The 26,080-nt window shown below is 38.6% G+C and overlaps 1 protein-coding gene across 19 annotated transcripts in view; it reads right to left on the bottom strand.

Moving 5' to 3' along the window:
* Window positions 1–26,080, bottom strand: part of cacna1g (calcium channel, voltage-dependent, T type, alpha 1G subunit) — a 205,111-nt gene that overhangs the window by 34,997 nt on the left and 144,034 nt on the right. For 14 of the 19 annotated variants that reach the window (XM_086063907.1, XM_086063910.1, XM_086063913.1 and 11 more), the window contains 12 exons: window positions 25,648–25,741; window positions 24,388–24,569; window positions 22,827–23,159; window positions 22,416–22,595; window positions 21,389–21,489; window positions 17,859–17,982; window positions 13,417–13,485; window positions 10,916–11,100; window positions 4,148–4,274; window positions 1,976–2,101; window positions 1,763–1,852; window positions 1,492–1,684 (listed from right to left, as the gene is read on the bottom strand). In XM_086063907.1, coding sequence (XP_085920033.1) covers window positions 1,492–1,684; window positions 1,763–1,852; window positions 1,976–2,101; window positions 4,148–4,274; window positions 10,916–11,100; window positions 13,417–13,485; window positions 17,859–17,982; window positions 21,389–21,489; window positions 22,416–22,595; window positions 22,827–23,159; window positions 24,388–24,569; window positions 25,648–25,741 — 1,804 coding nt within the window. Of the gene's footprint in view, window positions 1–1,470; window positions 1,685–1,762; window positions 1,853–1,975; window positions 2,102–4,147; window positions 4,275–10,915; window positions 11,101–13,416; window positions 13,486–17,858; window positions 17,983–21,388; window positions 21,490–22,415; window positions 22,596–22,826; window positions 23,160–24,387; window positions 24,570–25,647; window positions 25,742–26,080 lie in introns of all 19 variants that reach the window. The other 5 variants (XM_086063911.1, XM_086063912.1, XM_086063908.1 and 2 more) reach the window with 3 other exon arrangements.

Below are 26,080 nucleotides of genomic sequence, written 5' to 3'. Positions count from 1 at the left end.
ACTATGTTAGTAAGGAAGTGGGAGAAGGAAGCAAGAAAGGAAGGACAGATGGAAGAAAGGCAAAGAGAGAGAAAGAGAGAAAGAGGGATGGAGTAAGACTAGAAGGAAGCAGTGAAAGATTAAGCTGGTTTATGTGCCTATATCTTGTCTTTCCAGTGATTCTGAGTCCAGTTCTTTGGATTAGCACTAACAGTTTGGGTTTTTTTATACGGAGAAAAACAAAAAGCAAGAAACAATCTTCAAACGAACCTATACCCACTTTTTAAACCATTTGACCATGGATTTTACCGACAAACTAATCTTCTTTTTAGTTTGCTAAAATCTCCTATATCTGAAAACCGTATCGCTCAGTATTTTTTCATTTTAAAAAAAATCTTGGGAAAGGAATCCGTAAACAAGGCTTGCCACAACTCCAGGAGGACTGATGTACAAGAAAGGTTTTGTGTAGTTTGTAAAACAACCAATGGGTCTCTTATGACTGAATGTGCAAGGGTTCCCCCCAGGGATCAATTTCAAGTCATCTGTATTTCTCAAGAGAGATACATTCAATCCAAAATACCATTAAATCAAAGGATCATATGCATATTATGGAATCATTCCTGTAGCTTTAGGACATCAGAGTCCACTGCTCCTTGTGGATATGTACCCAACAAGTTCCTCTGGATTTAATTATTGTAAAGGTACTTTTCAATGCTAGCAAACACCAGCATGCGTTTTAGGTTTAAGAGGCAGTGGAATTGCACTAAACCACTCAAGCAGTTTGTCATCAACTCCTATACAGCCGAAGGGGAGGGGCCAAGCGGAGATTTAACTCCTAAATGTCTTCCAGTGATCTAAGACCACATCTTTCAAGCTTTGGTCGATCCCTGCCCCAGCGGCTGTACTAAAACAACATGCAAAAAGAGGGGAAGGGAGGGGAGTCATCTTGTTTTAGATCAGGGTAATTAATGACCAACAACTCCTCCTCCCTCTAGCTCTGTAACCCACCATGCAAGCCCCGTCTGTAAGAACTCAACGGGCATGCTCCAAGGGGGCCAAACAACCCAAGCATGATGTCTCCAGTAGACAGAAAAGCAAAGGCAGGATGGGGTCAAAAATTGGCTGCCATCTTTCCTCACCCTGCAAACTGACTCTTTCGGGGTAGCTTTTCTCTCAACTTCATCATCAGTTTGATGTTGGAGTTGAAGAAAAAGCAGCCAGAGTCTATAAGCGTGTTTGCAGTGTCAGATCAAGTGACCACTAGACTGCAAGAAAAACAGCCACAGGTCGGGACACAATAGGGCTTTTGGGGACACAATAGGGGGGAGTGTAGGAAAAGGGCTTTACTACAAAAAAAAAAAAAAGCACTACTTTGGTGCTAGATCACAAATTGCGTTCGCCCAGACTCGGCAAAATCAAAAGGCAAACAGAAAAAAAAAGGCTCAGGCTCAAACCAAGCAGGACTCAGAAAGATGTGGAAAGACTACCGACCAGCAAGCTCCTTCTCCTTACTCCGTCTCTTTTTCTCCATGCGTTTCAGTCTCTTCTCCTCCCTGAGCTTGGCCTCCTCAGCCTCCTGGTGGCGTCGGCACTTGTGGAAGTTCTCCACCACAACTCCCACAAACATGTTGAGTACAAAGAAAGCCACGATCAGGAGGAAGGAGATAAAGTACAGCAACATCCAAGGATTGTAGTTCATCACTGGCTGAAACACACAATACATAAGGGGATGATTCATAGACATAATATTTAAGACCAAATGCTTTAGTGGATTGATCGGTACCTGTTGGTCTACTCCTACAGCATCTAGACCATCATACATAATATCCACCCAGCCGTCTTTTGATGCCAGAACAAATAGAGACATCAAGGCCTGATAACGAGAACATTTGAAATTGATGCATATATTGAAAAGAACGCTTTTAAAACTTCCCTCTAAGGTGTCTAATGATTACAACAATAAAAAACAAAAACTTAAGGATCTGGGAGTTCTGACCTGTCCCAGGTTGTCAAAGTTATACTTGTGTCTGACCCATCTGTAGCTGGCTTGTAAACAGTCGGACCTGTTTGTGATGTTCTTGACATCCTCTCCTTGACAAACAAAGAACTTCCCTTTGAAGAGCTGGGAACACAGAAATGTACAAAGTCACATGAACCTATTCTAAAACTCGTTGGATCTTTGTTCCCCACGGGAAGATTGGTGTCGACAGACAGATAGCTAGCTAGCTAGACAGAGAGACAGCTAGCTAGCTAGCTAAATAGATAGACAGATAGACAGATAGGGAGCAAGACAGATAGATACAGTAGGTAGGTAGGTACCCTTACCAAAAAAATGTATATTTAAATATGCTTGAAGTATACTCAAAATTAGGAGAGTATACTTCCAGTTTACTTTTCTTGTACTGTTTGGAAGTTTACTCCACAAAGTAAATGTTAAGTGTACTTTTAAGTATACTAAAACAATTACTAAAGGTTTACATAATACTTAGAATGTACTTGTACTTTTTGAAGTATACTCAAAATTAGGAGAGTATACATCCAGTTTGCGTTTCTTGTACTTATTGGAAGTATACTGCACCAAGTAAATGTTAAGTGTACTTGTAAGTATACTAAAGAATATACAAAACGTTTACATATTGTAGTGTATACTTAGAAGGCACTCGCTAAGTAAGGAACCAACATTATAGGTTACATTTATTTATAAAGCCCTAAAGATTATGTGGCTGGATAGCCTAGAGGCTGTGGACGTAAGTGTACCACAAAGTATACTTTCAAGTATACTTAATAGTGTACTCAAATATACTATGACATATTCATGAAAGTATACTTATTAATATACTTAGTTTTCTTTTAGTACAAGAATAAGTACACTCGAAAAATAAACTTAGTGATACTTAAATATCCTCTATATTATGTACTTAAAGTATACTACTTTTTGGTAAGGGTAGTTAGGTAGGTAGGTAGGGTAGGTGGGTAGGTAGATAGACAGACAGAGAGACAGTATAAAAAGATCAAGCTCATTGGAATACCAGGAATAAGCTGTTTTTATATCACATATGCAATTAAACAGAGGTTAACCAATGATTGCCAACATTTTCATTAAGGTCAAGACCAATGCTCCAGATTGTACAGAAGCTATTTAATGAGCAACAGCATCTAATCATGGACATGCGGGACCATTGAGGTATTATTAACCTTTCATGTCACCACCATATTAAGAGGGTGTCTACAGTGTAAACGTGCCAAAGGTAGATAGATAGGCGACTGGACAACACCAAATGTGTTGTGCTCGTTCTTAATGATTAGTCCTTGGGCAGTATGCCATGAAATCACTATTGGCCAGGTAAACCTGAATAACTGCCACATTGAATGAGTTACAATGTGGAAAAGAAAATAACCTGCAGGAGAGAAGGATGGACAACCATCTATTAAGTAAAATAACAAATATAATTTAAACAAAAGTGTTTGGAAAAAATATTTAATATCCGTCAAAATTTTGGTATCATAATTATTTTATTTGAAAAACTATGCCTCAGTCCGTGAACTGCATTCATGTGGCTCTCCCACAGTGTGAACATGCGCTTCCTGGGTCACACATTTCACATACAGATTTGTATCTTTTTTTCTTCTTCATGTAATTCGACCTCATTACAGCTCCCAAAATGGGGAAAGGTGCAAGAGATTATGCTGTTAGGAAACCCTGGAAATGTGCTGGGTTGTGCTCGAAGGCGACTTGGTTCTGGGGCTGGATTTTCCATTTATTTTAATAGGGAAAATTGCTTTGCTTCAGTCTTGGAACAATTTAAGTTTGTGATGTGAACTGAGATCCCATGTCATGTCAGGTTTTTAAGGAAAGCAAAATCGGCTGGTCTTAGACTGTTATGTTTTTATGTGGCAATTTTTATATTCACTCATTAAAATTTGTTCTCATAAAATTTATATATTTTTTTCTTGAGTAATATTATTTCTTTATCTTCGTAAAATTGCTAATCATAACCCTTTTTATCACATAAGTTAACTATCCTTTTTAGAGTGGCCAAAATATTCCTTCATAGCAACCTGGCAAGTTCTAGAAGCGGTGTATATTTTTGTCATTAATTCTATTAGTCGTTTTTCCAACAAAATGTTCTCGTGTGCAAAGCATTTTGTGTTCAATTGTACCGCTTACCTGTACACCAAGGATGCCAAAGATTATGAAGAAGGCACAGCAGATGACCACAATGTTGCCAATGGGCTTCAGTGAAGACATCAGGGTCTCAACTACCAGCTTGAGACCTGGTGCTCTGCTGATTACACTGGAACACAAAACATACTATATAACTCAGTGGTCTCAAATTTACGGTACGGGGGCCATTTGTGGCACCCAGGATGATATTCTGTGCCCACCCCCCTAAGTGTGTGTGTGTTTTTTTTTTGGTGTGTCACCCAAGGTGTTTTTTTTTATTACTTATGGGCTACCAAATCTTAGGCTCATGAGAGAAGAAAGGCAGATATGGGTTATGACATTGCTGCATCTTGGACTTAGACTTTGATGTCAAACAACCCTCCTAAAATATCACTGACAAAAAAAAAACCTAGGCTGAGGATTCAGCTGCTATAAAACACCCCTTTACCAAGCGGTGGTCATTTACTTTTTAAATGTACTATGAATACCATGAATAATCATAAAGACAATCTCATCACTATATCACAATCATTACTATCTCAAGCATGTACTGTATTTTTTTAAAATTCACACACAACAGCATTTATATAGACAATAAATTGCAGTCAATAAAACACCTGGAAACACAACAAAGGCAAAAAGACAACAAAAAAAAGATACACTGCAAAAAAGGCCATGGTTGCTAATCTACACAGTTCAATCCTTGCCGCCTTTGTTCTTGTGGCATGTTTTCCCCTGAGTAGACAATTGAGTGAAGGCAGAGTCAATAGCACATTAAGAGAGGACATGGGATAATAAGGAGTCAGGGCTGACCAAGGCCACTGATCGATTGCACTGATCAGAGAATAATGAGTCGATGACTGAAGCTCATCAGTTTGCGCCTCCCTGGCTCTCTGTGAATTTGTCTGAAATGTGAGAATGCAGTATTCTATCCAACAGATGCTGTATAAACATAGGTGTTGATCAGTAGCTATTTAGTATCAGTTGTAAAATGAAGGATTTGTCAAAAACAAAGTCAAATCTTTATTTATTTTATTGTCTGTCATTGCCGGCTGAAAGAGGAATTTCATAGCCGTAGAATTAAATTGTACTGAGCATTTGAAGATGTTCAATTTCAACCTAGTTTGACGACCCAATTATCTGATAATTAATTGATATTTATTTCAGTTTTAATGTGACAGAATTACATGGATTTTGGGGGCAGGAGTGTGCCAAACGTTTCACACTCTGCTGCAAACCGTTCCAGTGAGAGTTGAAGATTGAAGATTGATGATCCCTGCCAATCCAGGTGTACTGTCCTAATATCAATGCAATGCTGCCGAGTGGTGTTAGCCAACACAGCCCCAAAACATCCACTGCCTCTAGAAACTCTGGGTGGATCTCATCTACACCTGGACAGAGGTCTCAAATCCAGGTTCAGAAAGTTAAAACCCTGCTACAGTTTGGCTTTAGCCACAGGTGCTTCTACTCAACTGGCAGGTAAATAAATTCACAAGCTCGTTTAGATCCCGGTTTTTACTTTCTGGGCCTGGATTTTGCACCTCTGCGCCTGGAGCCCTGTCATGGAGGAGCTTTTTAACCACCTCGATGACCTCAATCCCTGAGAGGAGAGAGCCCACTTCAGAGTCTTAAGACATGTCGGTGGAATTGGGGAGCTTTTTGAGGTTCCAAGGCTCCATTCCCCACACATTGCTTAGACTCCTAAAATGCCAGATGGTAGACTACAATTTTATCAAATCTGTCCAGAAGTCCTTCTATTGATATTTCCACCCATTTATTACAAATAATATGATTTTACCTTTTATTCTGTCCAAGTATATTTGAGCTCCTGAAAGTGGAGGTACTCTGCATAAAATGGATGTACTGAAGATGTTCACACATTCGTCTTTAGATTGTTTTTCAACTCTATATTTGCCGTTATATCAGTAGTCAAGTTTCCATCCAATTGTTTCGAAAATTTTAAGCGAATTTACTGACAATGCGCAAAACGGACTTGTGTCCGTTTCCATCTGTTCTTCTTTTGTGAATATCTAGGCTGTAGGTGGCGGTATATACCACATAGATGTGATCCACTAGTAATTTAAAAGAAGAAGAAGACTAGGCAGCGGCTGCGCCGTGCGATGACGTCGTATGAGTTTACTTTTGTAATTCTTGATAAACCGTAGCTTTTCTTTGCTGTTTTCCATCTAAAATTGCATTCATATTTACTTCTTTAATTAATTCCAAAAATATTTCGTCGTCTCCCCAAACATACCTTACTTTATCGTCCGCCATTGCTTTGGGACTACAAACGTACAACATGTATCCGGTCTTGCCAAAATTTACATTTTCATTTTTTCCCCTGATACGCTTCAAAATCCACCCCCTCTTAGCGTAAAAACTTTTTGGTGAATTTTGGGCTCTTTTTCGAATTTCTAGGGTTTCCATTCAGCTTTATTTTTGCATTTCTTGAAAATTTGAATAAAAATGGGTGGATGGAAACCCAACTAGTGTAGTGTACCCTTTTTCTGTGAGCTATACGAAAAGAGCAAGGAAGAGACTGTTGTTACAACACCTGCAATTCTCTCCGCCAGCAGCACATCCCTCACACCGAAAAATGAGAACAACAAGTAGGGCAATAAGTGGCAAGCTTGCTCCCACAGTGTAAACACTGGATGTAATTAAGCGACTCAGGAAGACAGAAACAAGCGAGGGAGGAAAGGAGGGACGGTGAGCAGAGTATACAGAGAATAAAAAATGAAGCAGCTGTTAGTTTCGTAGTTTTTTTCACCTTCTAAAACTTTCTCCTTTATGTATTCTATTGATTATTTCCCTTTGTCCGCCATTGTTACACCAATCAGTGCTCAGCTGTCAAACTATCTGTCTTGTCTTGTGCATTTTTCTAAATGAGGAAAAATGAATTCTTGTCACATGCACACAACGTAATTGTGTAATGTGTATGCCATGAAAGAAATGTTAATCATGCAGTGTGCTAACAGGCGGCAGTCACCTCTTTGCAAACCAAAACACAATCCAGCAAACACATTAAGTACCCAGTGAGAGCCGGGGGTTAATTACATCATCACGAAGTGACGGATGAGCTCAAAGGCTGAGCTGACAGGGGTTAACCATAGGGGGAATTAGTATCTCTAAACCAACGACACGCTTGGATCATGCTTGAAGTGACTTCTGAAAGAACTAATGATGGATTGTATGACGAGATGGGCTTTCTTGGCTCACCTGTCGATGCAATGTAGGTTGTGTTGCGTGACATCAAAGTGCAATTTGATGACATACAGTGTTAAAGGAGAAGTTAACCTTAAACATTTCTTGTCAATAATATGTTCTATGTAACCTCACTACTCTAAATATGACATCCTGGTTAATATTACATTTATGGAATATGAGTTATGCAGCAAAATCCAGTTGTTTTTATCCATCTCACGGGGCGGCCATTTTGCCACTTGCTGTTGACTAAAGATGACATTACAGTTACTCAGGACCAATCACGGCTCACTTGTTTTCTGAAGCTGAGCTGCGATTGGTCGTTACCTGGGACTTGAGTAACTGTGATTTCACTCGACAGTAGGTGACAAAATGGCCACCTTCTTATATTGATAAAAACTGCTGTTACGCAATATTAACCAAAATACTGTATTTAGACTAGCGGGGCTGCATAGAACATTGCCAATAATTTTTTGGGGGGTTTGACTTACCCTTTAAATCCTACCTTTTCTGTTAGGCAAGTCTGTCGTTCCTTACTTGTAGGCTGACAGATGATTGTGTGCATGTGTGTGTGTTAAAGCAGGGGCATCATACTGTGAACTGCAGAGACCACATTCTTGTGCCTCTTGTCGACTTTAACGACTTAAAAAGTCATCAAGGACAAATGATCTTAGTACAGTACTTTGGATTGGTATTTTACACCCTCTGAGATACCCACCTGCTTTACAAGCCTTTGGTTATTAGAAATCATACATTATTACATATTAACTAAGAGAAGCACATTTGTCCAGAGCAGCGTCAAGGTTTAAGGCAGTGGTTCTTAACATGGGTTAAATCGAACCCCAAGGGTTCAATGAGTCAGTCTCAGGGGTTTGACGGACGTCAAGACGCACACCTGACTCCTACGATTCGTGATGGCATGCCCTGCTTGGCCATCATTGGCTGCAGGTATTTATGCTACATTGCTTGGCCTGTCTGTGCTGCATTGAATTTTTGGTGGCTCAGTAGTAGCACATTTTTACAAAATTGGTTTAGTTGTAATGTGTACTTTGATTTAAAAACACACACGGATTTATATTTTAGAGTATTTGGTCAATAGTATATACCTTCACACATTATTTAAACTTCCCCCTTAGCGAAAGTCCCAATTTTCATTTGCAGCCTTTGTGCACATAAATGACTGCTGATTGATCGTGATTCGCATCAGCATATCAGCATTTCCTGCCAGTGTGAGCTTTTCCTGCACTGTGGTGCTTGAGGGGAAAATACAGACAATCTCATATTTAATTCAAACGCCCGGCAAGCGAAAGTCAGCTACAATCGAACAGCAGAGACAACAAGCTGATATTCCAACTAGCACAATGTTGTTTGACTTGTTGAAGGATAACAAAGCGGCACTTGGGTTATGTAGTGGTACCTTCACTTAAGAGTGCCCCAACTTACAAATTTTATTTTTTTTAGTCTTGATGAGCCACACTCGCCGATGCACTTTCAGCCATTTATTCAGCGGGACAAGCAGTCAAACACACACTATAAAATGAAAACGGTCACAAGGAGTACAGAGCAGACCTTAGCGTGTGGAAAATGACCAACCAATGATCCTTCATCTTTTCCTCCTTCCTTCCTTTAGTCTTTCCTCTGGTCTCTTGAGGTCTAATCTATTGGAATTTAGATGTTTCTGGGGTGGGGGGGACATTTTTTGATTATGTAACTCTGTGGGTGGTAGGTGGTGTCTGGTTGGTGCTGGATTTCACTTAGTTTCATCTTTCTTTCCTTTGATCCTTCCACTGGTCTCCTGACAACTTCTAGTGGGACTCTGAAGTATCCGGTTAAGGTGAAAGGTTTGGGATTTTTAACAGGTTTCAGGTGAATTAAAGAGCACAAACTCACCCCCCCCACACACACACCCACACACCCACACACACACACACACACACACACACGCACACACAAAGAGAGAGAGAGCGATGATGATGACATGTTGACTCTGGAAGGCTGCCGAATGAATAATACTGAGCTCTCCAAAAAAAAAAGGGGTAAAAAAAGAGGAAAATAACCAACCAGAGCTACTGACCTTATTCACTAAGCCAGGACCTTCTAAACACCACATATCAACAAACTAATTCATGACACTACTGTGTGTAACTTTCAACTTCATAAAACCTGCTTATTTATTTACATTCTCTTTAATTTACTGGCAAGAATCTTCAACTAACCAGTTGCAATTGTTCAGTGCAAAGTTATGACATTTTACATCTTGATCAACAATGTCCAGTATGAAAATACGAAGCTTGGCAAATAGCGCATCAATATCATTATAACTTGTCTCCCATATCAGATTCATTGTTGATAAATACAATACCGCATACTGCTGTCTAGCAACTCATCTGTCACTTAGATTGAGCACAGTGTGAATCCACTAAACTCTGCTATTTCCTCTTCATTCATTTTCAGTCCTCTTCTTTTTGTCACTCCTAGTCTCTCCCTCTTTCTCTCTGCCCGCCCTCACACAGTCTGCCTAATCCTATTTTACATGCTGCCATTTTGCTTTTTCCCTTAAAATGACAGATCGGCTTTTACTGAGCGCCGGTTGCCCTTTGCTCCCCACAATTTCCCCAAAATTAAATGTTGCAGAGTTTTCTCTTGTAAAAGCTACTTTCTAATCTGACTCTAAGACCTTACGAACCTGACAGTAATACAGCCAGTTTTACTGCCCTCTGGGGATTAAATAAAGCAGGGCACATGCCTTGGAGAGAATTTTGTAGCAGTTGAATGAGGTGCTCTTTTCAAAGTGGCCGAGTGCACAGTTGCAGCGGCTCTAATTTCAAAATGCTTATTGTTTCGTTTCAGGCCCATTAACATTCTAATTTTATGTGATCATGAAAGTAATATGGGACATTTCATATGGATGTTGGTAAAACACATTTAGGAGAATTGTGTATCAAACCTTATATGCAGACGGCAGAGCCATTAGGCATTTAGTTTGTTGGTCTGGGAGATTTTTGTCTGTGAGCCTGTGACCTTCAGACTACGAGACAATTCTGAGCTATGACTCATGTTAACTGAAGAAAACACTATTAAAAACTGTCCCTATTAACTCTGCTTATGTTTTCCATTATATTGTGGTTAATTGCTTTTTGGACTGCCTCCAAATTGAGCAATTATTATGTCACAGCTGCCCCAAATTAGCTACATCAGTATGTATGCATTCTTTAATGGGAAATAGATTTCTAATGATAAAACATAATTATGATTGGTAAATATTTGTTCTAAAATTAACTGAAAAAAAATGAAGACATAGTGAAGTCCTATTATGATTTTTTGATTATGCTTAGGTAAATTCATAGTTATAAATAATGGTTGTTGTTACAGTATGCGTGACTTCATAAATTTGCGTCCACATTAATAATAGTGCCAATAGGCTATACATTGAACCTGACTGACCTGATTCCATAATTTATCACCAATTCCAATAATGTTTGTGATATATACTGTAATGTAAAGTATAAAAAACAATGTTGGGGTGTCTGGCTTCTCAGTTGGATTTATAACTTTAATGTCACTCACCGTAGAGGCCTTAGAGTACGCAGTAGCCTCAGTACCCTGAGCATGCCCAGAATCTTGGTACCCGAGTTGGAAAAAAAAGAGACCAGGATGTCGATAACAGATATCATCACTAACATCCCGTCCAGAATGTTCCAACTGCTCCTCAGATAGACATGGTCACCGAAGCACCAACCCAAAGCCACAATCTGGACACAAACAGGGCAAAGAGACATTATACACAAAGCAAATTACAATATGTCAATCATAAGGAAACAGACAACCATACTGTAGGCTATGTCCACTGTAATCAGTGCAAAATATTTATAAATTCAGCAGCTATCCATCCTTTTTCTTTCGCGCTTGTCCTCAGTAAGGTCAAGTGTAAGCTAGCTTGCTAACTAGCTAGCTAGTTAGCTTGTTAGTAAGCTAGAAAGCTAGGTACTGATGAGTTATTAACATTGTTTTTTAGTTTTAATTTATATTTTAGCCGTTTTGGATTTAGTTGACTCAGTGTAGGCTCAATGAATTGTATTCTTGTCTGTGTTACTTTCATGAGGAAGGGCAACGAGTTCAAACATTCATTCGCTATCTCTAAATGGGAGGGCCGGTCTCTACTGGTCGGAAGGGAGTCAGGCTTATTATTATTGTATTTTTTCTAATCTGATTTATACCCATGGGAACAGATTCTCTTGTATTTGCTGAGTTGTGGATGGGTGTGTTGTGGGCTGATGGGAGGAGACTTCTAGTCTCCCACTTTTTGAATAAGTATTGATGCCCCACGTTGGACGAGACAGACAACCTGATAGAACACGGCTTCAGTGTCATCAGCTTTTTGTCCTCAGAAGCTTCTGATAATTAATAAATACCTTTGCAAAGGAACTTCTTCAACAGAATCTCACCATTCAGTTAATTGAACACGCAAAGAGTACAATACTTAATATTGTCTACTCTAACAGTACCCTGATAGATTTCTGTGTAATCATTTTTGACAGAGCTCTAGCCTGCTAAGAGACACTGATTGTTTCTTGTCAAAGCTTGTCTATTTACAAAGAGTAGATGATAAATATCCTACTCGTAGACTATTATAATCATCTTTTATTTGTATTTTTATGGAACAGTTTACTTGGGATCTGATGAGAAACAAAAGCTTCAATAGGCCCTACATGCTCATCATTTATTCTGGCCATTATACAATTTACTTTCCTGGAAATAATTATACTGTTGGTCTGACTTTCACCCCTTAAACTTAAACCAGGCCAAACTATTTGTATACCATATATTCTATTGGGAGAAGAGAAAATACAAGAAGAAACACTGAAGCCAAAGTCTAATGATGCTCATCAATGCATAGCGTATACGTATTGTAGTATATGAATAATGTATTTGAATATCCATCAAAGAGGTTCTTTCTGTCCTTCTACTTAAAGTTAAGGACTACTTTATGGAAATTATGACTGGTAAAGAAGCTATATCACACAACCATTGACCTCAACACCCATCTTATTTCACCCATATGCTTTGATTGGAATACAATTTAAAAGTAAAACAACTCAAATTCAGGCCGCCCTACTTCTAAGTAGATAATTGTATGTGGTTTAATACATAGGTCAGATAGTGGGCACACTGTTTGTCAGCCAACTTGAGCATCTAAAATACATACAAATTAATAAATCTAAATAAAAAATAAAATACATAGTGGAAACATGAATAATTTCATTTAAATAAAAATCTCAAGTCTATGTTGTGATAAGAGTCTGGAACAACATAGTGTGTTTTGCCACTACACATTGAGGAATCACTTGACAAGTAGAACAGTGTGTACTTGTATATGTGTGTGTGAGTGAGTGCGCAGGCCTAATATTTGTGTGCCAAGTAATCACACAGAGGCCAAAAATAGAGACACAGGCAATGAATGACTGAGACACATGAACTCCAGAAAACTGAGCCATTTGAATCCTGGCAAGGCAGTTCAATGTGATGAAACAGCTCCGAATGGGTGAGTGCATATTGTGAAGTGTAATGTTTGACGGTGACCCTGCTTCTCATTGGCTTTCTCCCATTTCAGCACCGCAATAGCCTTCTCTACCCTATCTTTCTGGATGTTTTGTGGGCTTGTATCACTATTGGGCAGCTAAAAAATTTATGAAAATTTGAGTAATGTAAGCCTGGTTTCTACATTTAATGCATCACATGTTGTTTTCCGGGCTGTCGAAATCTTGGCCAGTCAACAATATTGCAAAAGTCAGTGATGTATGGAAAACAACAGAAATCAAAACGCCATAGCTGTCACAAACTATGGCTGATGAGTGAGGAAAGATAGGTTGAGGTAGATTACATAAAATTAAGTAAGATTAGTTAACCTTATCTAGCTATATCAAGTTTTACCTAGATAGCTAGCCAGGTTAGTCGGTCAGACATAATGACAGACAGATAGAGAGAGATAGAGAGATAGATAGAGAGAGAGAGAGAGAGAAAGAGAGAGAGAGAGAGAGAGAGAGAGAGAGAGAGATAGATAGATTTACCTTTATGGTCATCTCAGTCACAAAGATTGCTGTGAAGATGTAGTTGGATAATGTTAGGAAGATCCGTTCCTGTGGGGGAAAAATATTCTTTATGTATGGTTTTAAATTGGTAGCCACATACAAATGGGGAAACACTTCATTAAAAAAAACCCATCTCAAAAGCTTACAAATTATGGCCGGAAGGAAAGAACAAACTTTCACCCCTTTACACTAATCCTAACTCCACAAGCAAAATGTGGAATTTAGTTATATTTATGTTTACAATACAGTGCTCCCAAGACTGCCTCTAGCCTGGGGGCAGCATGCCTAAATGATGGCGGAACGGATGGGAAGGGAGCCTTTACTGCGCTTTAAAAGCACTAACTGAAGAAAACAAGCAAGCACGAATAAGATTCTTCAAGAGCTGCTTATTTAACCTAATTCCTTTCTATCTGGGAAGACTGCGTGACCCTAGCCGACATCTCTGAGACTCAATGTTTGCAAGTATGTGTAGGTGGTTGCCTTTCCCACGACCTCCTTCGGCCGTCGCAGATGCTCGGAGGAAGGCAACGTCACACTCACTGACACAGACCACGGCAGTCCCCTTTCAGACTATGGGAATGTTAGGCATGACATCACTGGGAATACTTGCTCGCAAAGATGATTCGTTCATTCCTGGCTTGACAGCAGCTATTCAGCCTAATACTGCTGTAAGCTGTAAGAATGAGGAAATGGTGTATTTATTTGTGTGTATCTTTTTTGTACATGGAATCATAAACCAAATAAACCCTAGACAATGAAAAATAATTTGGAAATACTTAACTACGGAAAACAAATGTCTGTGCTCACACTACTACGTAGCCTTCAATTACATATAGTAAATGTAGTGCTTTTGACTCAAGTGCTTTAGAATTATATTATTAGCACAATAAAGAGTTTTCTTTTTTTTTGTCTTTTTTTTTGTCTTTTTTTTAATGTTTCAGGTGACATTTTTTTGTACTGCTGTATCATTGCATGCCAAACCACTTTGACTCTGTCAAGTGTTTGCCTTCCAAGGGGCTCTTTGAGCCATGCTTTGTCTGGTCCCACACTTAGACCCATTTCCCATGGTAGACCCTAGCAGGGGCATAAAACCCCAGACGATTTAGCGCCTGGGATCAGGGGACACTAACCCCTCCACCACGCTAAGGCTCTGGAAGGAAAGGGGTACGTTAACATACAAGGAATTTGTTTCCGCCTGTTGAATTCGCTCCATTACTACACAGCAACAAACTATCATGAGGAAGTGCTCATTTTAGCTTGACCTGCTTTTGAAAGCTATGACTTATGTGCAGTATTACGACGCCCCATAACTCACTTCCAGACGGTAATCTGCTGGAAATGCTCCACTCTGGTAAGATTTAAAATACCTTGGAATCTGGAACAACTTCATTGCTGTTTTGCTGATCCCAATTATATAAATAACCTCAATTAATAAGAATGCCTACACTCCTAAACAAGGAAGCTCGTGTTGAACACCAACTCTCATTCTTAAATCTATTTGCAGTATGGTAACCAAGGTTTTGAAAATGTAGTGATCATGTTGTATATCATCAGAGCTCTTGCTCAATTGGGAGTCATGTATCATAATAAGTTTCATCCTCAACCATTGCTTCCTCTGAGCTGGATGTAGACCACATAAATACAACATACAGCAACAAGTCACAGAGCAATAATCGAATTATCCGGCTTTCATCACACTAAAGCATTTTATCCCCACGAGATTAATGACGACTACATTTAACAAGTGAATCTAGATCTGGGGTGTTCAATACGTCGATCGTTATCAACCAGTCGATAGTAGCTCGCATGACATTGCTTAACATAAAAAAATTAGCTCTTGGGGCAAAACAAATTTGGGCACCCCTTATCTAGACTATATTTTATGTGGTTGGCATCAGGGCTGATATAAAGCTACAAGGAATCAGTGCATAAGCAGACGAGTCATACATTATACATATTTGATTTCACACGGCCAAACCATAATAGAAGAAATTGATTCCCAATTGGCATCATTAATTTGAAAAACCCACGCAAAAAAGAGCTCTCACCATTCCCACCCAGGCAAATTAGATTTTTACAGACAGAGTAATGACTCCAATTGGATTTGCTTTTGAATGCTTGCTGCATCCTCCATGTCATCACATTTCTTTAATGGCCTCAGCAATGATCTGACAAAATACATCCGAAAGTAGCACTCTTTAATGCGAACGTGTCAGCATCACTTGGACTGTGGACATTGTCGTATTTGCAGACGAATCATTTGCATACGCAAATGCCTTTGCTCTGATGTGCCCTAGTGGCCTTATGGGGCAGCCTCCATGTGTTAAACATCCCCTTTCCTGGACATTAGCCACGTACGGCAGCACAAAGATAATTGAATCAGTTAAGACGGCACCGTCTCCTCTGCGGTTCAGAAACAAAATGAGCAGAACAGTGTGTGATCTGCTGAGACCAAACCACAATCAAAGCTATCTGCGCAACACCTCGCTCAGTAGGGAGAACAATAATAATCACAGAGATAATTATTGTGTTTATGTGCAAAATGGCTAATCTGCGTTCTGCAGCTATTGCTGGAAAATAAAAAAGGGTTTATATGTGAAAAAGCATTTTTGTGAATGTGTGTCCCGCAGGAAGGTGAGGGCGCATCAGATAAGGAGGGAAACATAATACACATATATAGGGCTTATTTCACACGGGACCGACTCCCTGTTTGCAAAATGTTCCACATAATTTCTGCTTTGGTAATTCACTTGAATGTGAATTTACAGGCACTGCAGTTGGTTGTACAGTTACAGGAGATTATGTTGAAAATGTTCAATATGTTTACCAGAATTCTTAAGTGTTTAAATGCAGACTGTACCCTACTTAAGAAGTTACTTTCCAGATGGCTTTCTGTAAGTCATTATTTTGCCGGAAGATAAGCTCAACCAGAGCCTCGCCACACCCTTAAACGTAGCACCCTATAATGTAAAACATTCTTGAAAATGTAATGGCGCGTAAAAAAAAAAGCACTTAACTCAATCAAAAATGTAATAAAATAATGTAATAATTTAACCAATAATGATAATAAAAAAAAAAATCCTGACTGTTACTGTAATAAAAAAAATTCTGGTAATGTAACACCTTATTATATTATTGGGGATTTTCAGTGTTTGCCCCCTCAAAACTCTTAAAGTAGAATTTGACAAGATAATGTAATATGTTAATTTTAAAGGGGAAATCAACCCCCCCTTTTTTTTTTTTTACTATAATTAGAACAAGTGGTTAAGAAAATGGATGGATGTTCTATGCAGCCCCACTAGTCTAAATATGGCAATCTGGTTAATATTACGTTTGTGGAATATTACTTAAGCATCAAAATCCAGCAGTTTTTATCCATTTCAGGTGGCGACCATTTTGCCACTTACTGTCGACTGAAAATGACATCAATGTTGCTCAGGTCTCCGGTAGCAACCAATCACAACTTAGCTTCAGAAAACAGATGAGCTGTGATTGGTCGTTGCTTGAGCCCTGAGCAACTGTGATGTCATCTTCAGTCAACAGCAAGTGGCAAAATGACCGCCCCCTGAGATGGACAAAAACGTCTGGATTTTGTTGCATAGCTCATATTCCACAAATGTAATATTAATCAGAATGTCACGTTTAGACTAATAAGGTTACATATTATTGTCAATAAATGTTTAAGGTTGACTTCCACTTTAAGTCCAAAGTTCTATGTTGTCGTTTTTGTTGTTATATAGCTCAGTCAAATATCACTTTTATGAAGGCCTGTTCGTTACTAGAGTGTTAACACCAGGCATTGGAATTGCTGGTTATCTATTAATTATGTGACAATGTAACTGCTTAATGGTGGTCTCAAAATCCATGAAAACTAACTTTTTTTTTTTTTTGCGATACTGTATGTGCATCCTAGTCAAAATGTATGTATTTTATTGGTCTCCAACTCAACTTCCCAAAACTCACTCAGAAATATCCCTTGGAAAGTAAGAAGAAAAAAAAAAAATCCCCCAACACCAGTTCGATTGATCCACACAAACTTTGGTGGACATTTCTGTCATAACATGATGGATGAAAAAGTCTCAAGGATTTTTTTTAGCAAAGTCTGATTGATTAGGGAAGTTACCCAAATAAAGGTATACAACCATACGTTTTTTTTTTGTTCTTGTTGTTTGCCAACGCTGTCTAATAAGACACCATGAAAAGAGGTGAGAGTGGACCCATCATTTAATTATGCAGGATCTGAAGGGGTAATGTTTCTCTTCTAAATGTACATGAATCTGGAATTTGGTATAAAATGAAATCATTTTGCTGGAGATTCTGAATCTGGATGAAACTTTCCCCTAAAGAATACACGTTTACCTTTCTTTCAGTATATATCATTTTCATGCCGACAGTTTCACGCAGTCATTGTTCAGACTCACGGCACTGGTGGGGTCGATGCGAGGTCGCTCCATCGCGATAGTAATGCAGTTGAGGAAGATGATAATCAACACCACATGGTCGAACATCTTGTGGTTGATGATCTTTTTGCACGTCACACGAAACCTGTGGAAGGGCAACGTAGTCCATGAGTGAAGAGAGTTTTAAAGTATGTTTACATAAACACACTGAACAATATTCAAGATACTTTACACCAACTTTGGAATGAACTATTTGAGGAAAGAGTCGTTAATTATACTGGACTTCCATTAACCCGCATTAAAAGGAACTGCAGTTGAGTTCCAAACAATAAGAAAAAAGAGATTTATATTATAACACTGTGAGGGATTAAACGACAACAAATCAGCTTTGATTACTGCTGTAAGTGCGCATTGACGTACAGAACTGTGAGGTTTAGATTTGGACTTACAGTTTTATTTGGTAATCGAGACACAATTGTGTCAATTCGCTAAGCCTGCGTGAATATCTGTGTCATCTGACTGATCATTATTCATGCCGCATACAAACTTGCTAGTCTAATTTCCCTTTGATAGCGACACATAGTTGCTGTCGTATTTAACAATTGTTAATAATGTTTTATTTGCAGTTAATAAAAACGATCTGGGATGCTTGAATTTATGTCAAAAGGGAAGTTAATGCAAGAATAGTTAAATCATAAAATAATGTTTACAACTACTGCAATGTCTTTGTTACACTTATGTATGTAATGTTGTTTGGTTAAATACACATGTAATTATTTTTGCTAAATGTTTGGTTTTAAAGTAAACCAACTGGGAGAGGCAAAAAAGAGCTTGACGCCTTTTTTTTTTTAAGCAGAAGAATTGTACACTAAATGCTCTATGGTAGAAGTTTGCTGCAACCATCTAGAGCTTGTAACTTAAATTTGTTTTACTTTATTTTGTTTTATTTTTAGGGCTCATTCAAACCTAAAAACGTCTAAATATGTATTTTAATAATTTGTCCTTCACTCCCAAAAACATATTTATGTTTGTATGTTGTTGTTTTTTTATGCTAGAGCATACAGAAGGCTTTGATGCAGCTTCTGATGTGAAGAGGTTGCTTAAAGCAATGGTAGGTTATTACCCCAAAAAATGGCCAGCAGGAGGCAAGAGAGTATAAGAGATCAGCCAGGGCCATGTTGCAACAAGCTCTTTTTCCCAATGTTTTCAACTAATGATAACATTTTGTTATATTCTAATGCTAATTGCTGCCAATTGGAAACAGATAGGGCCTACAAATACAGGCTACTTTTTGTCCTGATGAAAGAAGAGACTCTAATCTTTCTTTTCGTAGGTTCCATGTTTTTATAGAAATAGAACACACTATTCTGTGGACAGTCAAAATCCACTAAAACAGCCGTGAGCGAAGGGGGTTGCTTCAGTGAAAATAGCTGGGAGTGAATGACTTAAGTCAGGTGACTCTTGAGTGGAGGCATTAGTGTAGATCACACCATACTCTGTCCTTCATTGATTTTGGTGAATGTAGTTTTGGCCGGGAGAGATTGATGTTAATCATACCAATCAGTAAAATACTCCGAGAAAAATTATCCCACAAGCAAGACCCAAATCATGTAAACATTGGCTTAAGTCTTCTCAAAATAAACCTGCGAGAGCATTATTTTGTTGTCTTTATGTGCAAATCAGAGAAATTTCACATCATCCCTTTTTGTGTTTTAAACAATTACTTTCAGTGTAACAGACTGAAAACAGGTAATGCCTTTTGATGCTGTACATTAAGTTAAATCCCCTGTTTAATGTAATTGCCAATTGACCAAAATCAAATAAATGACTTCATCCAGTTCAGTTGAGCTCACGTAATCTTATTATGCACTATATAGGACATCATAGCATAGCAGTGTTCATGGACCACTACGCTTTTACAATCTAATCACGCAGCAAACACCTCCAACTCCAAGGACTGCATGAGACAAATCAGTTAGTTTCTTTTTTTTTTTTTGTAAAGGGCACCACTCCTTGCATTGCTAAAATCTTGCCCTGCAACTACTCAACTCCAATGCAGCAGTGATATCAACAAGCACAAAGCAAGCTGAAGTGATCTCAGTTGCATGAAGAAAGCTTGTTGCACTTCAATATTTTGCCATACTGTAATATCATGATTTGATTGTAAGCACATCTACAGTACTACACCGAAACTGGCTCACTAATCAAATCAAATCCATTTTTATTTACATAGCACTTTTCATACATAAAAATTAGATACTACTTTTTTACAGGCGACGATACTAAACTCTTGAGTAGTTCCCACTACTGCATAAAATTCCCCCCAAAAAATGTCAGATAATTTTAAAGAAAGACCTATACGTTCCAATATAGTATATTTCATAAACAAAAAAACATAGAAACTAATGACAATTGTCTATTCCTCTAATTTCTAAATGTCTAGTTCCTGATCGTAAAACGGCCACAAGAATGTACCGTCACGAGTACCGATACCTTAAAATAAGGCTGGTGTCGGCACAGATACCGATACCTGGTATCAGTTCTCGCCTATCCCTAATAAAAAAAATCAAAAAAAGAAATCAAAGTGCTGTGCAATTAAAGCATCTATAGCATCACATAAAAAGAAAACCCTAGCTTCCTGTGCGGAGAGGCCCCCCATGAGGAAACACTGGCGCTAAAATCTAAAAGACAACAAAAAGCTAACAACGGAAAAAGACCATTCGACAAAAGTAGGAAAAAACTAAAAGACAGTAAGATTAATCAATTCAAAACGTAAAAGAGATCACTTAAAAGCCTAACTAAGAAGGTGTGTCTTGAGCCTTCCCTTAAAAATATCAAGCCGCTGTGGACCCGATGTCCTCTGACAGGCTATTCCGTATGCGGCAATAACAATTTGAAAATGTATGTTTGTTTGTTTTTTGGTTAGCTCATCTTTATTTTATCACAACAACTCGACAGTATTTAGTGCAAATAACATAAAAGATGTTTTGAAGCTGTTTGTACGAAATATAATTGCTTAAAATGAGAATGTTGTGATGCTGTGTTTGCACTTGGGGCCACTGTGTTACTTGTTGCAACCTTCATCCTCAGTGCCCCCGAAACATGCTGCAGCTCGAGACGGATTAAAGCCCCAGGAGGGGAGGAGGCGTGAAGAAAGAAGATGCAGTGGAGGGAGGGAACGGGGCCAATGGATTCTGCACGTGACTGAGATAACACGCAGCACTTTGAAAGAGAAACTCCCTTTGCTCCTGCTTACTCACCCCTGACACGGCAGAAACGGACGGATAAAAGATGCTTCTGAAGTAAGAATTTGGAACGGAATATAAAATGATTTTGGAAGCGCTGTGCACTCTTTGAAATCAAAAGCATACAATGTCAGTCAGATGCAATGTGAAATCCCCTTCTTGTCACACGGAGGGCTGAGTTATCAGCTTTTCCCTGCATTTTTAAGCAGTTGACACTTGTTTTGCTTTAGAAAAACAGTAAACATTCAGAAAGAAGTGCACTTGCAACTCATAGACAACTTTAGAGTAGTCAAATATGAGGTCTACCTTGACTCTGGAGAGAAGAGGTAGAGTGACCAGGTGTCTCTTTGTTTACACCACTCAGGTTGTTTCTTTTCCAGCCAGTGAAACAATCTGGCAAGACGACCCTGCGGGAACACACAGCGTCTTTATTATTCATGTAATTCCAAATATTGAGAAAGCTAGTTGGTATATGGAATTATAAAGAAGTCTACAGCAATTGATGCAGCACATTATTCTGATCCTACAACCGTGCCTTACTTGGAAAGCCTGTATTGGGGGAATTCCAGTCGCAACGCAGCAGACACGACCACGTCAAAATTTAGCAGCAATACATTCTAGAATAATGCATATATATTTGCTGAACTGGGGTCAAGTTGTATTTTACAATTTTAAATATGTGCAGAATTTCACAAGTTATTTTCACAAGCTCTTAACATGAAAAGAAAAATGCACTGAGCTGGCATCGTCTTACAAATGAAATTATGCCATCTAGTGGCAGAAAAATGACCTCAACACAAATCAATATCAAACACGTTTTTCACAGTACAGTACATCTTTTTAATTTTAACTTAATTTTACGAATTATTAAGAAATTATTGTATCAATGACTAAAAGATGCAGCCATATTTCTATTAGTTAATTTTTTTCCCACTTTTATGTTAACAAGAGTATGAAAACGTTTACTTTTTACATTTGAACAGATATACATTTGAGATTAATCATGAGTTAAATAAATAAATAAATAAAAAATAATATGCTATTTGAATTTGGTTCTGCAAAGTGCGCAAATTACTTTAGAGTTCTCCAAGAAGCATCAAGCAAGTAAATCAGAAAATAAAACTACCTATGGTCCATGTTTAGTCATCTTCCTGCCAGTGACTCCTCCAAGTTTGGCAGCACACTGAGTTAACTGAGTTAATTTTTTTAAAGTTCCAAAGTTAACACTCTAATTTTGACAACCCTATTCATAAATAATCTAGCACTACTGTATTCATAAACGACTCTGCTTTAAAATAGGGGAAAAAAAGTCAAACAAATTTGCAACACAAACCAGATTGGTGTCTTCCTCAACATTTTCCTCTTCAGTGTTCTCCTCCAGTGAGACATGTGCGGGGTCCAAGAGTGAGGGCGTGCCCTTCCCATTGCAGTCGCTATGCTCTGCAGGCCGGAAAGTACCCGGTAAAGGGGGTCTAGAACTGTGCATACTAGCTGAGCGATACAGGTATGGAACCTACATGAGCAGAAACAGACCAGGAAAAGGAATTGTGTGTATGTATTAGAAAAACTTCTAATATTTTGAAGAACTCAAACTGTTGTTTATTTTGAATTTAATTTAATGAACACTTCATTCACAGCAATTACTATAGCATTTTTCTATAAATTTATATAAATATAACATTTTCTTGTGGGGTGCAGAATCCAATTCCAGGAGGCTGTGATATTTTGAAAAGGAAGTGTGTACCTGCAGTAGAGCATCAGGGGGCAAATCCATGGAGCTCTCCGTTGATTCCATCCTCCGGTGACACGGCTCTCTCGGTGACTGGGACATGGAGTCTGTCCTGGCCAAGGAGGCGTCATCCTCTTCGATCAATCCGCCTCCTCCCTCTTCTCCGGCCTCACTTTCTTCAGAGCTCGAGCCACCCTCTTCTGATAAAAGCGACTGTCGCTCCCCAGATTGCCGCTTCTGGCGTTTGAGGGACGGGGCGCGACCCAGGCTGTTCCAGCTAGATCGGCGGCTGTTGCGGCCGCTACCCGTGCTCCAAGGTGCATAAGGGGAAGCGCTTCGGGCAATGGACTTTTGATTAAAAAAAAAAAGAGAAAAAAAGAGGCTTAGATACCTGAGATGAAAACCGAAGCAATGAAATAAAGCTGTGCCTGGATTGGCGAGATTCAGGGTTTGACTGACGCTTAAGAGCTGATGTGGAGATCCTTGCTTGTTCTACAAACTTCTCATTAATTACTTAATCAATTAATCTTTCAATCATTATCTTATTAAAGTGAAAAGAAACTGTGTGAATCGTGGTTCTCCAGCTGGGTTGACTAATATATAACCATCAATCATCATGACACACTAAAATTAATGGAGTTCCTGTCATGAGTCCATTTTCACATTCACTATATGGACTTTTGGAACACATTGCCTTTACACTAACCATTAAAGAACCTTGTAATGTAACTGTGTTTCATTTTAAAGCAAGTAATCAGTAAAGTAACCAAGTTACTTTTCACAGGTGTTAAAAATGCACTTCCAATTCAGTGTCAAAACCGGGTGACATTTTTATGTTAAGCAGGGTTGCCGGTATCGGTAACTATTAAAGTAACTTGTAATGTAAATACAACTAGTAACCAGTATGGAAACTCAGTTACTTTTTAAAGCAATTAAACAGTAATAGAACTTACTTTCTTTCTAAATCAATTAACTACAAAGTAATGTGTAATCTAACTAAGTTACTCTTTAAAGCAAATAATTGCTAAAGTAACTATGTTGTTTTTTAAAGCAGTTAATCAGTAATCTAACTTAGTTACTTTTTAAATCAAGTAATCAGTAAAATAACTAAGTTACTTTTTCACAGGTGTTAAAAACGCACTTCCAATTAAGTGTCAAAATTCGGTGTTACTTTTATGTTAAGCAGGCTTGCCGGTATCTGCTGAATGTAGCTATTGAAGTAACTTGTAATTAAACTTAATTACTTTTTAAAAGCAAGTAATCAGTAATCTAAATTTGTTACTTTTTAAATTAAGTAACTATTAAAGTAACTTGTAATCGAACTTACTTTTTAAATCAAGTAATCACTAAAGTAACTAAGTTACTTAAAGCAAGTCATCAGTAATCTAGTTTAGTTACTTTTTAATTCAAGTAATGAGCAAAGTAACTAAGTAATTTCTTCAAGGTAATTGTGGCAACACTGCTAGCATCACACAGGCGGAATTAAGGAGACCCTGATTGATTAATTTATTAAGAGTACAATAGTATGTGAAGTGGGATTAAACATTTGTGTATGTGTTGATAAAGACACACTAACCGGTGACTTGTCGTAGGAGGGTGGGTCTATGGAGACATTGCTGCCTCGGCGGGACTCGTAGCCCTGGATGGGGTCACCCGTAATGGGTAACTTAGGTACAGGCATTGGAGTGGCTGCTGTGTGAGTAATCAGTGGAGGAGTCAGGCTGGTCTTCAGATCCACATGACCATTGACAGGTACTACTAGTAAAAGAGAGAGGGATACGTGGAATGAAGGAGATGTATTAAAATAAAGAGTGTAAAATGACAGTGTTCATTTGAAAAAGGCGTGATGATGGGTCTCGCTTGGGTATACCATCAGTTACGTAACCCGGTTCATTTGAAAAGTGAAAGCTCATTCTGTTATTGAGCCACATTGATATTTCAGTCCTGCTTAAGGGACGTGTGGGAGATGGTATTATGTTTAGCAACCTCACAAATACATAACACGCGATGCAACTTTAATAATGCAAATTCCTCTATCTACAGATGATATCCGACTCTTAAAAGATGTGAATTTGGCTCTTTCCACGAGGTTAGCAGTTTTTTCCCGACCATCTGAAAGTCTACTGGGGGTAGTTGATATGGTGCAAGCTAGGAGTTGTACTCCATAGAGAGGTGTTCTCGCTGGGCTTTACCAACTGCAAGAGCAGTAATTAGAGGGAATCGGGACTAGCGTCTGAGAAATTATGGATGAGACTTCTGTACTGGTTTGATGTTGTGCAAGGGGAACACCGCCGCATGTGCTCCCACTAACTTTGACAGATAACAGCAGACCAAAGCAGGTGCAGCCAATGTTTCACACAGGATAGTCTTTGTGTGGATATATATTTGACCTGATATTCTGCTGCAACAAAAACATTAATATTTTGTTTATCAGACACTTCATTGCAGTGGTCTAACAAATAATAGCAAGGAAAAATAGTAGTGATGGACAAACGAAGCTTCATGAAGCACGCACTTGCGATATATTTTTTACTCCCATAAATGGCCCTCTAGGTTTAAAGATACAGTGGAAATGTAATCAATTTACATTTAAACCAAGATCACAATCAAGAGAAGTAGAAAATACCGCAAGTGCTTCATGAAGCTTCATGAAGCTTAATTTTTCCCATCACTAGAAAATAACCGCAGTTAAATGTACAGCTGATCATCTTTTGCTTGTCGTCGTGTGTGTGTGTGTGTGTGTCTGGTATTGACTACTATACTAGCAGCAATTTTATTTATTTATATCATCACTGACATGAGCAGCCAAGTCATGCATAAGATTGGCTTAGCTCACCTGCAGAGGCTGATAAATCCCTCTTACTGCCGTTAACGTCCTCCATACTGCGTGCACAGGAATCAATCTCTGAGCCTGATTTAGAAGCATCACCCTTTGATACACAAATACACACAAGCACAATTTAGAGGAAAATTAAATGTGGAACAATTTGTTTCAGTTGAGGTTGATCTGAAAGTGGTAGTCAGACGTTGCCTCTCAGTGCTGATCCATGCTGTGCTTTGTTTCAGTTTTAGTATTCCATAAGTGACAGGTCAGATGTGGCCTTTAGGAACAGTCACTGGAGGCAACGCAACTCTGCGAACAGGCAGGTGAAGGTGCCACCTCCGTGGTCCCAGAGTTCACCAGACAAAGAGGAAAGAGCACGTTCGTTGATAAACAACACTGCGTATGCATGCAAAAATAGTAATGTTGGTTTACTGAAAAGCACGGA

This window comes from Leptonotus elevatus, chromosome 20, assembly GCF_054856555.1.
Source record: "Leptonotus elevatus isolate MCC_2025b chromosome 20, RoL_Lele_1.0, whole genome shotgun sequence".
NCBI lineage: Eukaryota > Metazoa > Chordata > Actinopteri > Syngnathiformes > Syngnathidae > Leptonotus > Leptonotus elevatus.
The sequence above is the reverse complement of the archived record's forward strand: the minus strand, read 5'-3'. Positions and strand labels throughout refer to the sequence as shown.